Source organism: Ictalurus punctatus, chromosome 1, assembly GCF_001660625.3.
Source record: "Ictalurus punctatus breed USDA103 chromosome 1, Coco_2.0, whole genome shotgun sequence".
Lineage (NCBI taxonomy): Eukaryota > Metazoa > Chordata > Actinopteri > Siluriformes > Ictaluridae > Ictalurus > Ictalurus punctatus.
The window spans coordinates 16,887,049-16,904,579 of record NC_030416.2 but is presented as its reverse complement, the minus strand read 5'-3'; the positions used below and the strand labels follow the sequence as shown (position 1 = coordinate 16,904,579).

Sequence of the window (17,531 nt, the reverse complement as noted above, 5' to 3'; positions counted from 1 at the left end):
TTAGAGTAAGTGCCAGGTTGTGTTCAGGTAGTGGAGAATAGAAAACAGAGTGGAATTGCCATAATTAGGTGTGCACATGGGAACCATCTGATCTGATCGATCTGATCATTTATGAGAAGAACTTAGAGTACAAAAAGATCACACACACACACACACACACACACACACACACACACACACACACACACACACACACACACACACACACACACACTAATAATAATAAACAAAATACAAATATACCATGTCAACAAACATGTTAATTTCTATTTATCTAGAGATTTCACCAAAGTTTGCATCACATCAATATTAAAATACAGCCATGTTTTCTACACAGTGCAAATTAGAATATTTGAATGCAGAGGGCAATACAGGAACAAATCTGTATTACACTGAGACACGGTGTCACACACACACACACACACACACACACACACACACACACACATATATATATATATGTATGTATGTATATTGCATTGCATGCACTCGGCAAAGTGCAAAATATATTGAAATGGTTAAATTTGTAACCAATCCCTTCCCCTTCCACCACCCCATCCCCATCCCCTCCCTGACCTGTTCAGCAACTTTCTGGGCATTTGGAGGCAAGTGGGGTTTTTTTTAAGGAAACTAAAAAAAGGGGGGAAAGACAGTCAGTGATAGAGAAAGAAACTTTATAGCAGCATGAAGCTACACACATTATCAAAGTGTAAATAAAACTGTGGCTATAGATAATAGTTCCTGTTGCCCTGGAGCACTCAGTCCCAAAAGTAGCAAAGCATGAAAGCAGTTGAAATAAACATCAGAAAATGGTCATTTGCACAGATAAACTCTTCCTCTGAATCCTTCTGGACATTTTCTAAACTGTCAGACACATTTGTCCTTCTCTGAAGTGCAAAACGCATCAGTACTGTCAGCCAAATGTGCAAAATAAAAGCTGTGGTGTGTGTTTAGCAAAACACTGAATATTTTGTATTTGTTGAATACCCTGAATAAAAATCAAGTGTTACTGATGTTAAGTGGTGTCTTGATACACAGTAGTGCTAGCTTAATTTCTTATTAAGTGTAGTGGATTCTCATTACAAAAGGTAACATCTAAAAACTCATTTCTTTTGAAAGAAATATTCCAAATAATCCATCCATCCTCTATACCACTTATCCTTTTCAGAGCCTATCCCGAGCAGCATCGGGCACAAGGCGGGGTACACCCTGCACAGGGTGCCAATCCATCGCAGGGCACAATCACATACACACTCACATTCATACACTACGGACACTTTGGACATGCCAATCCGCCTACCATGCATGTACCATGCATTTTGGACTGGGGGAGGAAACCGGAGTACCCCCCTGCAGCATAGGGAGAACATGCAAACTCCGCCACAGTGGGAATCAAACCCCGACCCTGGAGGTGTGAGGTGAACATGCTAACCACTAAGCCACCGTGCGCCCTATTCCAAATCATGTACAATAAATAAATGATTACATATAAAATATATAAGTATATTTAGTTTCTCAAAGGTGAGTATCAAAGATCCAGTGTGGTTACATATTAAGTTTCACATATGCTATTTATATTCTAATTAGTTTCCCATTTTATCAAACTGAACAAAACACAATTTAACATAGGGCACTGGCTATACCACTCCTACGTGCCATCTGTGAGTCTATTTTGCCACTTCAGCTTCCTAAAAGTGACCGACTCAGTAAATGAAGTAAATAAGTTACACACCAGGTCCACGAGAGGTTGCGCATTAAAAAAAAAAAAAAAAACCAACTCTATATGCTCTTGCACACACCTTTCTGATAGAGAGTTTCTGATCTCGACTCCTTTGCACAGTTCGTTCTGTTAATGTCCATGTTCCGTGTGTCCAACACTGTCCTGTATTGCACTTACTGTATTGTGCTGATGTGTTTTTATGCATTTTTATATCATTGTCTTTTTTCCACACACTTGTGCATTCGGTGTCACACTATCCTCCTGGAAACACAGTTTTGAACTTGACTTGACCTGTAATCTAAACAGCAGGCTTTCATTCTTAGGTGCAGTTACTTGTTACAGCCATAAGGGATCACTGTTGTGTATCTGTATCAGTACTGGAACTCAGCGATCAGTGACACTGACTTTGAAAGATTGCCATGTCCAATCAGCCAAGTGGGCCAGTGTTGCAACCCTCCTCATCCTAAAATAGCCCTCTGAATCCCTCTCCGTATGCCTCTCTTTCCCCCAAACTGCTTTAATTCTGTCAATTTCTCTCTGTCCTTAGTTTTCTGTTTTGAACTAATTGCCATTAATCAACTGAATCTCCCTCATTTATGCAAACACACATTTTCTGGACACCTCTGGACTCAATTATACTTATTATCTGTAAGTGAGAAATGTGTTTGTTTAATTCATCCTTCACTCGAACACTCTCTACTCTGTCTAACTCTCATAATGTGGACAGCAGGTTTTTTTTCTATTAGGCTTCAGCAGTGAGTTCATATTTATGTTCAAGCGTTTGATATTTCTTTTTTATTGCTTGCTGTCACAGCCTCCACCTTTTCTTCACCCTCTGCTTATCCCCTTTCTCCTGATTTTGATCCTCTATCATTAATCAGTTCCCTTCTCCTTTCTCTCTCCTGTCAGACTTTTTGTCCATTGTCTCAACTTTCTCCCTGTCCTCATGAAACCCTACTGTCTTGAAATATCGCTGTGTTCTCTATTCACACTCTCTGTGACCCTAATTCTACACTTTGACCCCTGTGCTGAGTGTGAGTGTGTGTATCTTGGTGCTCAGTGCAGGCGCCTCCTCTAGGAGTGAGAAGAAAGGGTGAAGGAGGGGAAGAGGGGGATGGTGAGATGCTGTTGGGGGAGGGAAGGGCAGAGGAGGAGAGCTGCAGAGCCACTTCATTCTCGTAGCAGAAAGAGGAATGGGAGCCCATGATGTACTTCTTCTCAGCTAGGTCTTTAGCGCTGCAGGATGGCATGTTAGGGACCTCATATGTCCTGTTAAAGTATGAGTAGTCCACCTAGAGAAGGATGAAATGTCAACAATGACGTGGAGCACTGCCAAAAAACTACTGTTTTAGTGATCCACCTTGTGAACATAATAGTGCCATATTGTATATTGATTGATTTAATTTACAGGAAGTATATTTTCCTTAGGAACAAACAGCACCCTATGTCATTAATTCTATCCCTAATTCCTTATCATGTAGTTGGAACTATTCATTTGTCTCACCTGGTAGCCAGATTTCTTTGCGAATAGCACAGGCTCAAAGTGGTGACCCCAGAGAATCTCAGACGCAATGTAAGAAGAGCGGCACTGTGTGGTCATGGAAGTGGCTTCGACCATGCCCTCTAGAATGACCACCACCTCCAGCTTTTCATCTGACTCCAGCATTCTCCGGTCCATCTCGAAGAAAGGGCTCTCCTCGTCGATCTCATGCACAATGGTCACCGGAGACACCAGAAAGATCCGGTCAGTTCCTTTGTCAAAGCCCACATTAATGTCCTTGTGGTCCAAAGGTAGAAACTCTCCCTCTGGGGTCACCCTTGGCTACAGGAAAAATGAAGGCAATCAGCATTTCACAATGTATGTGATCTATCATGTGATATCATTAATAAATATCCATTTTCAGCAATACAGAGCAAGAACAAACACTACATAGAGCCCATATATCATTAACATTTTCCCACAATACATAGCCACTATTGACAAACAACAACAACAACAACAACAAAAACAACATCCAAAACACAAACAAAAAAATTACACACAATGTTATACTGAACCAGTTGGAGAATCTTTCCTCTAACAAAATCATTCTCAGAAGGGGAAGCTTCACCAAATATTCACTGTAGTTTTACTGATCATTTTGAACCACATTCTGTGTGTCGAAATTTGCATTTTTACACCTTTTCACCTTTTATTTTATTAAAAATGTGTGAAACTATACAGTTTCATATGTTTATGCTACATATACAAAGCTTATTTCACTTACTTTATTTAATTTTTATAATCATTTCTGATCATGAAGGATGCCAAAAGTTCTGCAGTTGAGTGTATACACACTCACACATAGTAAAACAGATGCGTGTAAGATTTCAGTCACAGTAAACACAAACATACTGACACAACTGCATCTAATTGGAAATGCAATCCTAGACACACACACAAAAGAGTTTAAGTTAATCCCTCACAGATGATATATAAATCCCTGTCAGAATAATACAAGCTCTTATTTACCAAACCAAACACATGTCCAGATGTCCAGATCTCTTTCTCTCTACCTCAATTCAGTTATACTTCAAAATGTGAACAAAATACTACTCAGAACAGGTTGCTATAAATCAAAATTGTCCTCTTCATTCTCTATCACGTTCAATGCATCTCTCTGTCTCACCTTCAGCAGCTGTGCTCGGACGTGGGCCTCCACCAGGTGGCTTTTGCGCAGGTTTCCCACTCGCCACATCATGCAGAGCTTCCCATCCCTCACAGCTACTACGGCCACATCTGAGAACACAAGTGTCTCATTGCGCTTCTTGGGCTTGGCAATCTTTGCCATGACCACCCCGATGATGAAAGCGTCGATGATGCAGCCCACAATGCACTGCAAAACGACAGCAAGCACCGCCAGGGGGCAGGCCTCAGTCACATTTCGGAAACCATACCCTATAGAAGTCTGTGTTTCCAGAGAAAACAGGAAGGCTGCCATGAAGTTGTTCACCTCCTGAAAACATTGGTCAGAATCCTGCGGCTCCTCAGGCTCCAGCAGCACTGCAGAATACTCCCCCTGTTGCTCTGGTAAAGACAAAGAAGAGGATGAGGTATCTGAGGAGGACGGTGGTGGGGGATTTAAGTCCCCATGGGCAGCTGCAATGAGCCAGAAGACCAATCCAAAAAGAAGCCAGGAGAGCAAGAACGAGAGGGTGAAGACCACTAGCATCCAGCGCCAGCGGATATCTACGCAGGTGGTGAAGAGGTCTGTAAGGTACCGCTGGCCCCTGTTGTTCATGTTGACGAAAGTGATGTTGGAGCGGCCATCTTTGCCCACAAATCGTCTGCGAGGCTGGGTGTGTAGTTGGGCAGTAAGAGGGGTCAACAGGGAAGGTGAGACAGAGAAAGTTCTTTCAACTCGCTCCCAACCCCCTTCTCTCCTAGTCACACCGTCAAGCATGAAGCCACAGCCTCCTTCTCTTCCTCTCCACCTTCCTTCATCACTGTCATCATGATCATCATCATCTTCAACGTTTCTCTCAGAGAGACTCCCTGGTACTTCGTGGTTTTGGCTAAGCAGCTTGCCATTGCAAGTTGGAGAAGAGAGTTCTCCTGTACAGGCCTCATTGACATCATCACTCTGAGCCAGCTTCATGACTTCCTCCTCATTAAGAGGAGTGTCCACTACTGCGCTGAAACGCCGCTTGACACGTGCAGCTCCCATTACTTACTGTGTGTGTGTGTGTGCGTGTGTGCGTATTTGTCTATGCAAGCTGAGTGAAGGGATGGTATATTGAAAATGTACAAGGAAGAATTGTTTTATCAGTTACCATATATGTGCATGTAAACATATAAATGTGGGCATTAAGTGTACATTAAAAGAGATGCATCTGAGAAGCCATTTCTGAGTTCATCCTCATATTGTAAAAATGTTGACAAAAACAGTTTTAAAAAGGATCTAAAAAAAACCCAAAAACCCTGGATGATCAAATGATGTTTTTGTGGTGGTTCACCATGATATACAAAACAGATCCAAGTAAATTTTTCTTGTACTGTAAGCAAGAAAAAAACAATCAACAATATGACCTAAGGAGCAGCATCAACAAACCATTTTGAACACAACACCAGCCTCACCTGGATAAGATTTTATCCAAGTATATTGTATTAAGTATATTAGCTCACTGTAGGTCAGAATAAATCTGTACTATAAACACAAATTCTAACAGCAAATTCACTGTATTTAAAAGCGGAGATATGGGACTGGACTGTCAGTGGGTGAGGATGACATGTAAGTAGCTAAATCATTAGAAATCTGAAGGTACAAACACATAAAGCTTTGTTTAGACAAGACTAAAACATTCAAAAGAGCCATTTAAAAAAGGATTATGAATAGCACAAAGGGAAAGCAAACCAAGAGAAGCACTGAAATACGTTTTGAGTCTTATGGCAAACAAAGGAAAGTTACAGTTCATGGTAATAAATAAATAAATAAAAAGTCAACATGGAGGAAACCAAAAACAACAGCATGCCTATACAAACCCGCTGTGAATTCTTCACCTTCCTTTGCAGGGTAGAGAGGTGTTTAAAAACACAACATAAACATGAACTCAGTTTAAAACCTCGTATATGAACATGGTCAGTATTTCAGTTTGTGAAATAGCACTTATACAGTATATTATATAGTATGGAGTATAACAGTTACACACTGGGATATTTCAGCTGACAGTTGTGGTCCATACAGATCACAGCAAGCAAATAAAATACATATCATCACAATATGGGAAGAAAACACACACACACACACACACACACACACACACACACACACACACACACACACACACACACACACACACACACACACACAAACACAAAAACCCCCACCAAATCAAATCATGGACATGATTTGCTGTCCTCTACGATTTAGTTTCAGTAGAATTGACTCCCTTCTCCAAAAGTCAAAAAGTTGTTTGCAGCAACACATCTTTTGTTTAGCTCCATCTCTGATAGATTCCAATGTTCTGAGTGGCAGAAAAAAAGTATTAAAAGAAAATACAGGTTATAAAAGAACATCCTTCCATTAAGAGGAAAAGAGGACACTCAAATAATCTAGCAGCTAAAACCAAACGATAGAAATCAAAGACTGATTTAATGATTTGTAAGAAAATGAGAAATAACAGCAAGGAAAAAACTAATTTGTACAGAATAACATAAATGCAATAAGGATTTATCAGAAAAAGTGGAATTATGACCTTATGAGCACTTCCAGTGGTTAAAACAGAATGAAAGTCTGCTTTTTAAGCCTTTAAAATTGCAATCCTTCATATTTAGCATCTGTTCATCAAATGCAGGTAGGCTATTTAGGAGAACATTTACTCTCTAATGTCTGACAGGGGCTTAAATGAGGCCAGAGATACTAAAAAGAGCAAGCTGAGAGAAAATGGAACATGCAGGAAGCAATCGATACCTCTAAAGATTTACCAAAAAAAAACAACAACAACAACAACAACAAAAAACCCCCCAACAACAACAATTGCTATTTGCTGCACTAAAAATTAACTTGTTAGGATATTGCATATTATTGTATGACCGAGGAATACATAAATATGGTTTGACAAACATAGGATTAATAGAGGAGCAGCATAAAACCTGAATCATTCAGTATATTAAATATTATTTTCATATCCATATTTTTAGGTGTGGCTTGGTTTACAATAAGCGTAGGGGATTTTTGAATGGACAGTAGCAGAACAACAAGACATAGCAGAAGATCTAAGTAAAATTGTGTGCTACTGTATTTGTAAAGAAGGCCATTTGGAAAAAAAGGGATGCAAATCAATGATCAGAAGAAAATATAACTGGGAAAATGGATCATTCCTAAGCTGGAAGGTGATAGATGGTTCATTTTCAATTTCCAACTGCTCTCATGTTGACACTTATGATGACCTACATCAAGGAGCTAATCAAATGATTCTGTCTTGGATTTACCAACTTTAATTTGTGTCAGCTGTTTCTGTCCATATGGTTTAAGGGGTGGTAGTCTTCGTTCTTTTCACACTGTCCTAGGAATAAAACACGCAGTTAACATTAAAACAGAAGTGAAAGATATGAAAAGCAAGCTTTTTTTTATGTGAATCTGAGGATCTGGTGAAATCTCATGAGTACCATTAGCTGAATAAGCTAATGAAGAAAAAGAAATGTGAATAATTACCCATGCTGATATGCGGTTATTGTGAATCCTCAGTGTTGAAGGTTAATGCAAACTGACCATGTGATTCTCTTTAGTAGGTGTTCCCATCCATTAATCTGGAACTGAAGAATGGACATTAACAGTAGTGGTCAATTGGATAATGCATCCTGAGAATATACTGATCCTGCGCTAGGTAACATCATCAGTTAACACATTCAGCAGTAACGTGCTTTTCACAAGCCTATAAATAGGCGCTCTCTAAATTAGTTGGAAAAATTGTCTCTGTTGAAATTCAGCACACACTCAGAAGATTATGGCTTTAACCCTACTGAGTAAATGGCTTCATAAAACTAGATAAATCAAATCTATTACACTTCAGTACAAACAACAGAATACAACAATGAAAATCAAAACAGACATGTAATATCTAAGTAATAAAGGAGATCATGACAGAACAATTTGTTGTGGTTACCAGTAAATGCCCTTCCTAACTATAAGCACATTCTCAGTAGAAAAACAATAGACAAGACTGTATTTTCACAGAGCAATTTACTTTTAATAAGGAACATTATATATATATATATATATATATATATATATATATATATATATATATATATATATATATATATATATATATATATGAATTAAAAACCGAATACCTGTACTAATTGTTATGCTACAAAACCCCTTTTCTTAAATTTCATCCAAACATATACTGGAACTAGTGAGACTCTACAGTATCTAATTAAAGTGCATCGGGAAATACACAGGTATAAAATTGGCTCTATTAATGAACATGAGAAGATTCAGAGGTAGGGAGTCTCATTTAATGAACAGTGTTTAGAGCCTGTGAACTTACTGTTTGACCTTTACAAACATCCTGTACAAATAACCCAGGGCTTTATTTGTCTGTTTGTAGATGCCCTGTCTATTCCTTTCTGCCAAACCCAATGATCTCACACACACACACACACACACACACACACACACACACACACACACACACACACACACACACACACACACACACACACACACACACACACACACACACACACACACACAGGACAACCCATTGATGCAATACCATTCATGAAACACAGACAATCTCACATTGTGACCACAAATAGGATTCTGGTGCTTAAAAGTTTGTGAACCTTTTAGAATTTTCCGTATTTATGCATAAATATGATCTAAAACATTATCAGATTTTCACACAAGTCCTAAAAGTAGATAAAGAGAACCTAATTAAATAAATGAGACAAAAAATATTATACTTGGTCATAAACTTTCAAGCACCACTGTATATATTATAATGTCAATAATACAAATAATCGTTTTAGTGTAATACAAATAATTCTTTATCTCTGTCTCTTGTGTTTGTTGGCATGGACAGACATTTGGACAAAGGTGCCAGGGTGCTTATGCAGATCTGTCATCTAACTCTTCAGCATGTGGGAAACTTTTAAGTGTCCCAGGGTCACTGAGATATGGAGACACTTTGGAGTAATGTCTGGCAAGGAGACATTATATAAAACTTATTTATGGATCCATTATCCGTTCTTTGTTATACACTCATTGAAGACAATAATAATAATAATAATAATAAAAAAAAAAATTAAGCTAAACATGCTGCATATGCAAAAACAGTGTTGCATTCTTGAGAATGTATTACTACTAACTGGCAAATCTCAACAGAAAGGTCAAATTTGAAACTTGGCAGCAGAGTGATAGAAAGTGAGATTTTACTTAATTTAGAAAGCTTTCATTAAACTACATAGAAGATATTTATACACGATATTTGTACAGGTTGTGGACACCTGACCATAACACTCATGTGTGCATGATCTTGGTTGTGTTTGATTTAATCCCAAAATGTGTTCAGTTGCGTTGAGGTCAGGGCTCTGTGCACTCGAGTTCTTCCACACCAATTTTGGCAAACCATGTTTTTCATGTACAGGGGCATTTTCATGCTGGATCATGTCTGGAGCATGTTTTGGCTTCTTAGTTCCATTGAAGGTAAATAGTAATGCTACAGCATACAAAAACATCATTTGCAATTGTGTGCTTATATACAATCTATTGTATATAATATTGTGGAAACAGCCTGAGAAAGGCCTACATATGTGTGTGATTCTCAAGTGTCCACAAACCTTTGGCTATATAGTGTATGTAAATGGATTTTTTAAAATATGTATTATGATTTGCCATCTGGAGTATGTTAGGAAAGGGGAAAACAATGTAAAAAACTGTGGAGCACAATCTAGACTGCTTAATACTTAAAATGAACTAGAAACTAGAACTAATCGTTTTTACTCAATTGAATTTTAGATTATTTATACTATAACACAGAATAAGTAAAAAATAAATACATAAGAAAAGTGTAAAGTTTTAATGTCATTTTGTTGAAATGAACCCATACGTTACAACATTGCATTGTTTTCCCATTACATAATAAAACATTTGTACATCCATATAAAACATTAAATTGTTAAATACACAATAAATGGGCTACATAATTAAAAAGGGCAAATTGGCACTCATATGAAATTAAATGTAAATATTTTATAAACTGACAAAATTAACAAAATAACAAAATTTTTGGACAAAGTGCATATCATGTGGGCCGACACATAGTTATACAGTACTACTCAATGTCAACAGAGGTAACCTCCTTCTCCAATGTGCATGTAGCACACACTGCTTTTTGACATCATTCACCAATATCTTACATTTTATTTTGCTCACAGTGTCTCTCTGCTTGGCGTTTACTTTCATTCAACAACAAGTATATTGTTACTATGTAGTTTGTTAGCTTGCATTTCTAAACTGTCTGTCACTCTTCTGAGGTAAACCAGATGAAGTAAACAGGTTGTTAAAGAGTCTATCTGTTACCAAAATAACATCCCACTTTCTAGAATAATGGAAAATAAGCAGGTCGTTACGGAGACAATACTGAGATCTCTTTGTGTCTCTGCAATATTTATCTTTTAACAATTTTAGACTAAAATATTCATTTAAAAATCTTCTCAAAACCCTTTTTTTTTTTAAATGACCACCTCAGACAGTCTAATGTTAAAAAGAAATTGTTATAAAACTCTATGTTTCAGAGACCTTTATTGCTACCTTGAATTGAGAAGATAGAGTGCACTCAATTGAAAATAGACATGTGCTTGAAGAGAAAAACAACCCCAGTAAATCTACCTAATGCATTTCATAAAGAAGTCAAGTCAAATCAAGTGTCAAGTTTTTTTAAAAATAATTATTCCTCTATATATCTTGCACACGTTGGAATGAAATGACGTTTCCCCAGGAACATAGTGCAACGAATAACAATACAGTGGCACACTATATATGACTACATAAAGTGCAAATACACGACAGTGTGGGATGAGTGTAACAACACAATAAATACACAGGACAGTGCACGTCAACTAGACAAGACAACAGAACAGTGTTGAGTGGAAAAACTACTGCAACAATTGCCTGTAAACTATTCACTGTCTCAGCAGCAGAAGCAGATGCAATAAGAGGCATAATAATAAAGTGTCCAATAGCAACATTATAAAGTACAGATATGCAGTGAAACAGTTACAATGTCTAATGGGGGTAGTATGTATAAAAGAAGGACAAAGTGTATGTGATTTGAAGCGCATTGACACTATTCCTAAACTTCAAAAGCACAATCTCTCTCTCTCTGAATCTTTTATTAAGATGAATACAATCATAAAGGTAAAGTAAGAATGAAAACTACTTGGAGTCAGTTTGTATGAGGTTCTGGCTTCATTAATTATTAATAATAATAATAAAAAAAGGTTATAATTTTGGAAACAAAACTTCAGTTCACATCTGTCATCCCTCTGACTGTCCCTCTTGTTTCTCGACTTTCTCTTCTGCTTAGATTATTTGTTCATGTTTAGGTATTATGTAGGCAGATTAAGCTCTGAATATGATTTCAATGTCACTCAATAAGCTCCAGATAAGCTCTTCATCTACCTCTCTCTAATTTAGTTCCACCTCTACAGCTCGAAATCATGAAAGCTGATGAGGACCACAATTCCTCCAAAGCTCTCAACCCCACATGGTATTACACCATGTGCTCATATGAATGATGTTGTGGTATTTTAATTGATTGGTTGATAGAATAGAGTGTGTGACGCATCATGATATGGAACGGTTGAACTGCTGTCTTACATCAAACACTCATAGACACGTTCAAAAAAAAAAATCCCTCACCTTTATTGTAATATCGATATTATAGGCAATGTGGAGATAGGTGAAAGGGACAAATAACCAAAAGTGCTCTACATTATAGCACTAATTATGTAGTGTGCTAGACAGGATTATTCATTTACTGGTACACCATCATGTACTGGTACACAGGATGCAGTATAAATATTGAATAGCAAACAAAATAACATGGCTGCTGAAACTTGACAGGAAATCAGATTATTCAGAGAGCATACTAGTTAGTTAGTTAGTTAGTTAGCTAGTCACATAATCACATCATATACTAACCTAGAAACTCATTTTTAATCAATGTTGATGACATGTATGTTAAGCCACCAGCAGTAGGACAAGAGCAACCCAGATACTGCCATGCAAGTCAATACCACCATTATTCTCCCAGTACCACCCATGTGCTTGTATGTCGATACATTCACATGGGCTTTCACTCACTCGTTCATTCTCTCACTCTGACTCTTTCTCGTTCAATTCAAGTCTCACCATGGGTATGGCAGTGAGAGTACATTTATTAGCTGACTATTTTCTGTTAACCATTAAACAAGTCATTGGTACGACAACTATCCCAGCTTTATCTCAGCTTTTGAATCACAGTGACACATTAATCGCCAGGGCACAACTATCTAATAAACAAATGGGAACATACTTAGTTTTAAGCTCAATTACTGCTCATGTTATACAGTAATTCACACATGTTAAAACAATAGTCATGTATGTAACTGTGGCTCTTTGAACACTGGATAATGGGCAGTGAGTATCATCTGTGCAAAGTGCAAAGGTATCTTTTTCAGCAAAATCCCTGTTACTGTATGACATAGTATTTAATATATTTAATGTTGTTATACAGTCCTCATTCCTGCTGAAACTTCTTGCTGCATTCTTGATGGGATAGCGCTGATTTAACATGACAAGGATTTCTGGTGGATATCTGGTATTCGTTGAATCACAGCTACATATGTAACTAGCATTCTGTATCATCTCTCCTAACTGGCAGGAGTGGTGACAATCATTTTGATTACCAATGTCACAATGTCATGAGGAACCAATTCTACCTTATGACTGACTGTAAAAGTGTTCAGAGATAACTGCTGCATTCACCCAACTGGGATGGAAAATACATGTACATGATAACATCCAAGTGCCAGTAACACAGACTGGAGTCACATGCCGCTACATAATGTACATGAAGAAGAGACTCACTTCATAGAGTGGCATGTCATAATAGGGGCCCAATGTCTGGCCTGCCTGTAGGCCAAGGTGATGAAGTCCACCACCAAGTGGACCAATCTTTGTTTAGACACAGAAGCCCCCTGTGTCTTTCCTTCCCCATGACAGATGAACAGTAGATCTAATGACTGAATTGCTGTCTGCTCCATATAGTACCATAGAGCACCGATGTGGCATAGCATGGCATGCTTAGAACATTCCTCATTATGGAATGGTGTCATGTCAATGAACAGTTAGTTGACTAACAGTAAGTGGTTAGCAAAATTGTGTGAAATGCCTTTTAGCAGTAACCCAGGGCTCAAACCCAAGGTCTCTTTCTCATCATCACCACCAGCTCATGCAAGAGGAGCTTATTGCCCAGGCATATTTTTGTCCCATTCTTTTTGCTGAAGTAACCTGCAGCAAAAAGGCAGTCTTTAGAAGGTATCTTAAGGGACTCCAGAACAAGAGTGAGATCCGATGCCTGGTTGCTGTGGAATGGTAGCATATGAAGGTGCCTTACTCAGTTCAGAAGGTTTTATAAACTCCTATTGAGATACCATCTACAGTGCCGTGATGTGCTCCAAAGGCTACCTCGTACACCTTCAACATAGATAGGGACATCTAGCAGTCACTCTAGGATGGTTACTACTTTAGAAACTGCACACTGCACTGGATACAGATCAAATTACAAATTAAAAAGTCAATAACTATGTTTGGAGGACAATGTACTGTAGTCACAAACTGTTACACAGACAGCTCCAAAGTGGACGAGGTCCGACATGCGTGCAATTCAAGAAGAAGAAAAGAATGATGGCTGTATGACAGCTGTATTTGTTTATAAAATACTAATCCTATGATCACTTTGTGACTATGATGAAGATCTCGGCACGTACACGTTGTTTGAAGGGGTGAAGTAGAACCCAAACAATAATGAATAAATGTCCAAACTATTCAAAATGAGTGTTTTCCTAACAATCGTATTTAGAAGGAATTCTTGCGGTCATTCATAGTAGGGTTGCATTGTTTCTTTGTGTGTCTGTGCTGCAATATAGTGTGAGTTATAAAAATAATGCTAAACTCAAGTGTGAAGGCATGCTTATGCATGAGTGATCCAAGAGAAAGACTGAAAATAAATAATCACATGTCTGCTAAAGTGTGGAGATGATAAAAGGGTACTTGATCTCTAAAAATATCCATAGATACACTTATTAATACATCAGCTATTAAAGAGTCACATGAACACACTCCTTTAACATTGGTGTTCATGACACTATTCTGTATTTGTATTTCTAGCTTCTTTGCCTCATTACTAAATACTTTATTAAATACTAAATACTGAATTAAAAATACATTCAATTTTTAAAAATGACTGCTCCATAAGTTTGCATAAGTGTCTCAGTTCCACTCCATCCTACTAAAAATGGTGGTATGTTATAGGATGTGTTTGAAGGACTCACGTAAAAAAAAAAAAATTAATTGCATGATAAATACATGATATACTGTACATGATAAAACTATAATGTATTCTGCTGACCTTAGTGATCATTTCTATCATGCGGTTAAACTGAATATAATAGGTTTTGTACTATTCTGAAATCCACAGTAAAAATTGGATTGTAGCCTCAAAAACAAAACATAGCCTTTAATTAAAACAACAAAAACAACAACAACAACAACAACAACAACAACAACAACAACAACAACAACTCTTACTTAAAATCTCAACCGAAGGGTTAGGGATCACTGTCAGCTATGTATGTAAAAAAAAAAAAAGTAAAAACTTTGAGGGATTCTGGGGTTTTAAACCACACAAGCATAGATATGTACCTGATGAAAAAGATCATTGAGATTATATATTAATTTCATTGGACACTAACATTCACTGAAACAAGTATTATTGTGATAACAATAATGCAGTTAATATACCATCCATATGAGTAGTCATATTAGTTTACAGCATTAACTAAATCAGCAATTAAGTAACAGTGAAAGATTAATTGCATTATTTGGCGTGTGGTAAGAACCCCAGTGGAGATGCTCTTACATTCACTGCCTCAGGAGTAATTGCAATTCTAATAAGCTCAGTATGGCCAACTGAGGACTTGTACAACTTATGAAAGATGCATAATGGAATAATATTGGCAATGAGTTTTATTTGTAAACACTGCACTAATACTACACAAAAATGAATCTGTAACTGTAGTGCCAGGCAAAACATTTGTAACTCAACAATATTTGCCCGTGTGTCGCATGAAGTGGGTTCCACCTTTGTAACAGTTTATCACTGATATCACACACGGACCTAATCATTAAGGAAACGTCAGTTAATCTTAAAAAGACTGGGAATCCCTATAAATGGTTGTAATACAGACATCAGCTGCATAAATGTCCATTACAGCACAGCCTACTGTAGCAATCATCGCCATTTCAGAACCTCAATATTTTCTATGTTGACGTGCTAGTCCTGGTCAACAGTCAACCTGAGGCACTGAAACTGTTTCAATTATTATGATTTACCTTAAATGTTAATTATGAAACCTCAGATCCTAAACAAGAAATAAACTGCAGATTAGATAATTCAATAGCCATTGTTGTTTTTTTTTGGTAGAAGTTATTAATTAAATTTGTAGCTATAGGCTAATTGTTGAAATAACATGCAATGCAATAGTATTGTAATTCATAGACGACATCTAAATGTTTTACTTCTTCATCATGACATCCCATTGAACGAATTATATATGAACTGACACTCACCGTCACACTGCCATAAAAATAGCATCCAACTCTGTGTGTATCCAATAATGAGAAGTGAAGTGTGTATCAGATGTGTGTGGCTGCTCCATTTCTTTCAGGACTCTGAGGAGTCAATCACTTTACAAACTATACAGACTGACAGAGAGTGACACTGCCGCTCGCTCTCTCTCTCTCTCTCTCTCTCTCTCTCTCTCTCTCTCTCTCTCTCTCTCTCTCTCTCTCTCTCTCTCACACACACACACACACAAACACACATGCGCTTTCGCTCTAGAAACAGGACGATAGACTGATTGGTGCACATCACACACAGTTTTGAATATTAATTTGGAATATTTTGAAGTTCAGAAAATACCATTAATTACTAAAATCTGCAGCATACTTAGCAATCATCCAACTACTCTGTTTTTGAAAGACTGCATACTTTAAAGACACATAATATTATGACAAAGACATGACATATTTAAAAGCTAAAGACATGAGATATTATGACAAAGGCACAAAATATTATGAAAAAAATTAGATATTTCAACAAAGACATAAGGTATTATGAAATAGACAAGAGATATTATGAAAAACACATGAGTTATTACAACAAAGGCATGACATATGACAAAAACGTGAGATATTACAAAGCAGACACGTTCCTTACCCAATGTAGCTTATAGGCAAGCTTACAAAGTACTTATACACCTTCAATAACTGCTTTAACCTGATCAGAGGTCACAGTGGATCCAGAGCCTATACTGGGAACATTTAAGGCTCTTGTCTGTTAGCGAGAAAATTATTTCTGAAGATTATACTAGGACAAAACAATATTTGAGCACAGTGGCCTAATTGGACAGGATTCATTCCAGTGGATGGATGCCAGTCCATCACAGGGAACTGGTTAGAAAGTAGGCTAAATAAAAAAAAATTCATATCAGGTTGGTAAATATATATACAGCAGGGGAAATAAGTATTGAATGTGTCAACATTTTTTTCAGTAAATATATTTCCAATGAGGCTATTCACATGAAACTCAAGAAATCCATACATGTAAAGAAATCCAAACGTTAAAGTCCATAAATAAAGTTATGTGTAATAAAGTGTAATAACACAGGAAAAAAGTATTGAACGCGCTAACTGAAATTTATTTAATACTTAGTGGAGAAGCCTTTGTTTGTAATGGTGGCTTCAAGATGCTTCCTGTATGAAGAAATTAACTGGTCGCAGTATTCAGGTGGGATTTTGGCGCATTCTTCCAAACATATTGTCTTTAAATCTTGTTCAATTGTATTCAAGTCAAATTCAATTGGGTGATTGACTGGGCCATTCTAACACCTTGATTTTTTTTCTCTGAAACCAATTGAGAGATCCATTTGCTGTATGCTTTGGATTATTGTCCTGTTGGAAGGTCCACCCACGTCTCATCCTCATCACCTTGGTGG

At 37.3% G+C, this 17,531-nt stretch overlaps 1 protein-coding gene across 5 annotated transcripts; it reads right to left on the bottom strand.

The window, feature by feature from the left end:
* Positions 1–547: 547 nt before the first annotated feature.
* On the bottom strand, positions 548–16,279 carry kcnj14 (potassium inwardly rectifying channel subfamily J member 14). Of its 5 annotated transcripts, none has more exons than XM_017494433.3 (6): positions 16,105–16,279; positions 7,915–8,015; positions 6,243–7,765; positions 4,390–5,755; positions 3,225–3,542; positions 548–3,012 (listed from the first exon to the last, which is right to left on the bottom strand). In XM_017494433.3, the coding sequence occupies exons 4-6, from the start codon at positions 5,425–5,427 to the stop codon at positions 2,707–2,709; spliced, it is 1,662 nt and encodes a 553-aa protein (XP_017349922.1). In that variant the 5' UTR covers positions 5,428–5,755; positions 6,243–7,765; positions 7,915–8,015; positions 16,105–16,279; the 3' UTR covers positions 548–2,706. The 5 variants fall into 5 exon arrangements, with proteins under 5 accessions (XP_017349922.1, XP_017349837.1, XP_017349764.1 ...); XM_017494348.3 differs by having other exon boundaries at positions 4,390–6,724; positions 7,692–7,765; XM_017494275.3 differs by having other exon boundaries at positions 4,390–6,724; positions 7,696–7,765.
* Positions 16,280–17,531: the final 1,252 nt, after the last annotated feature.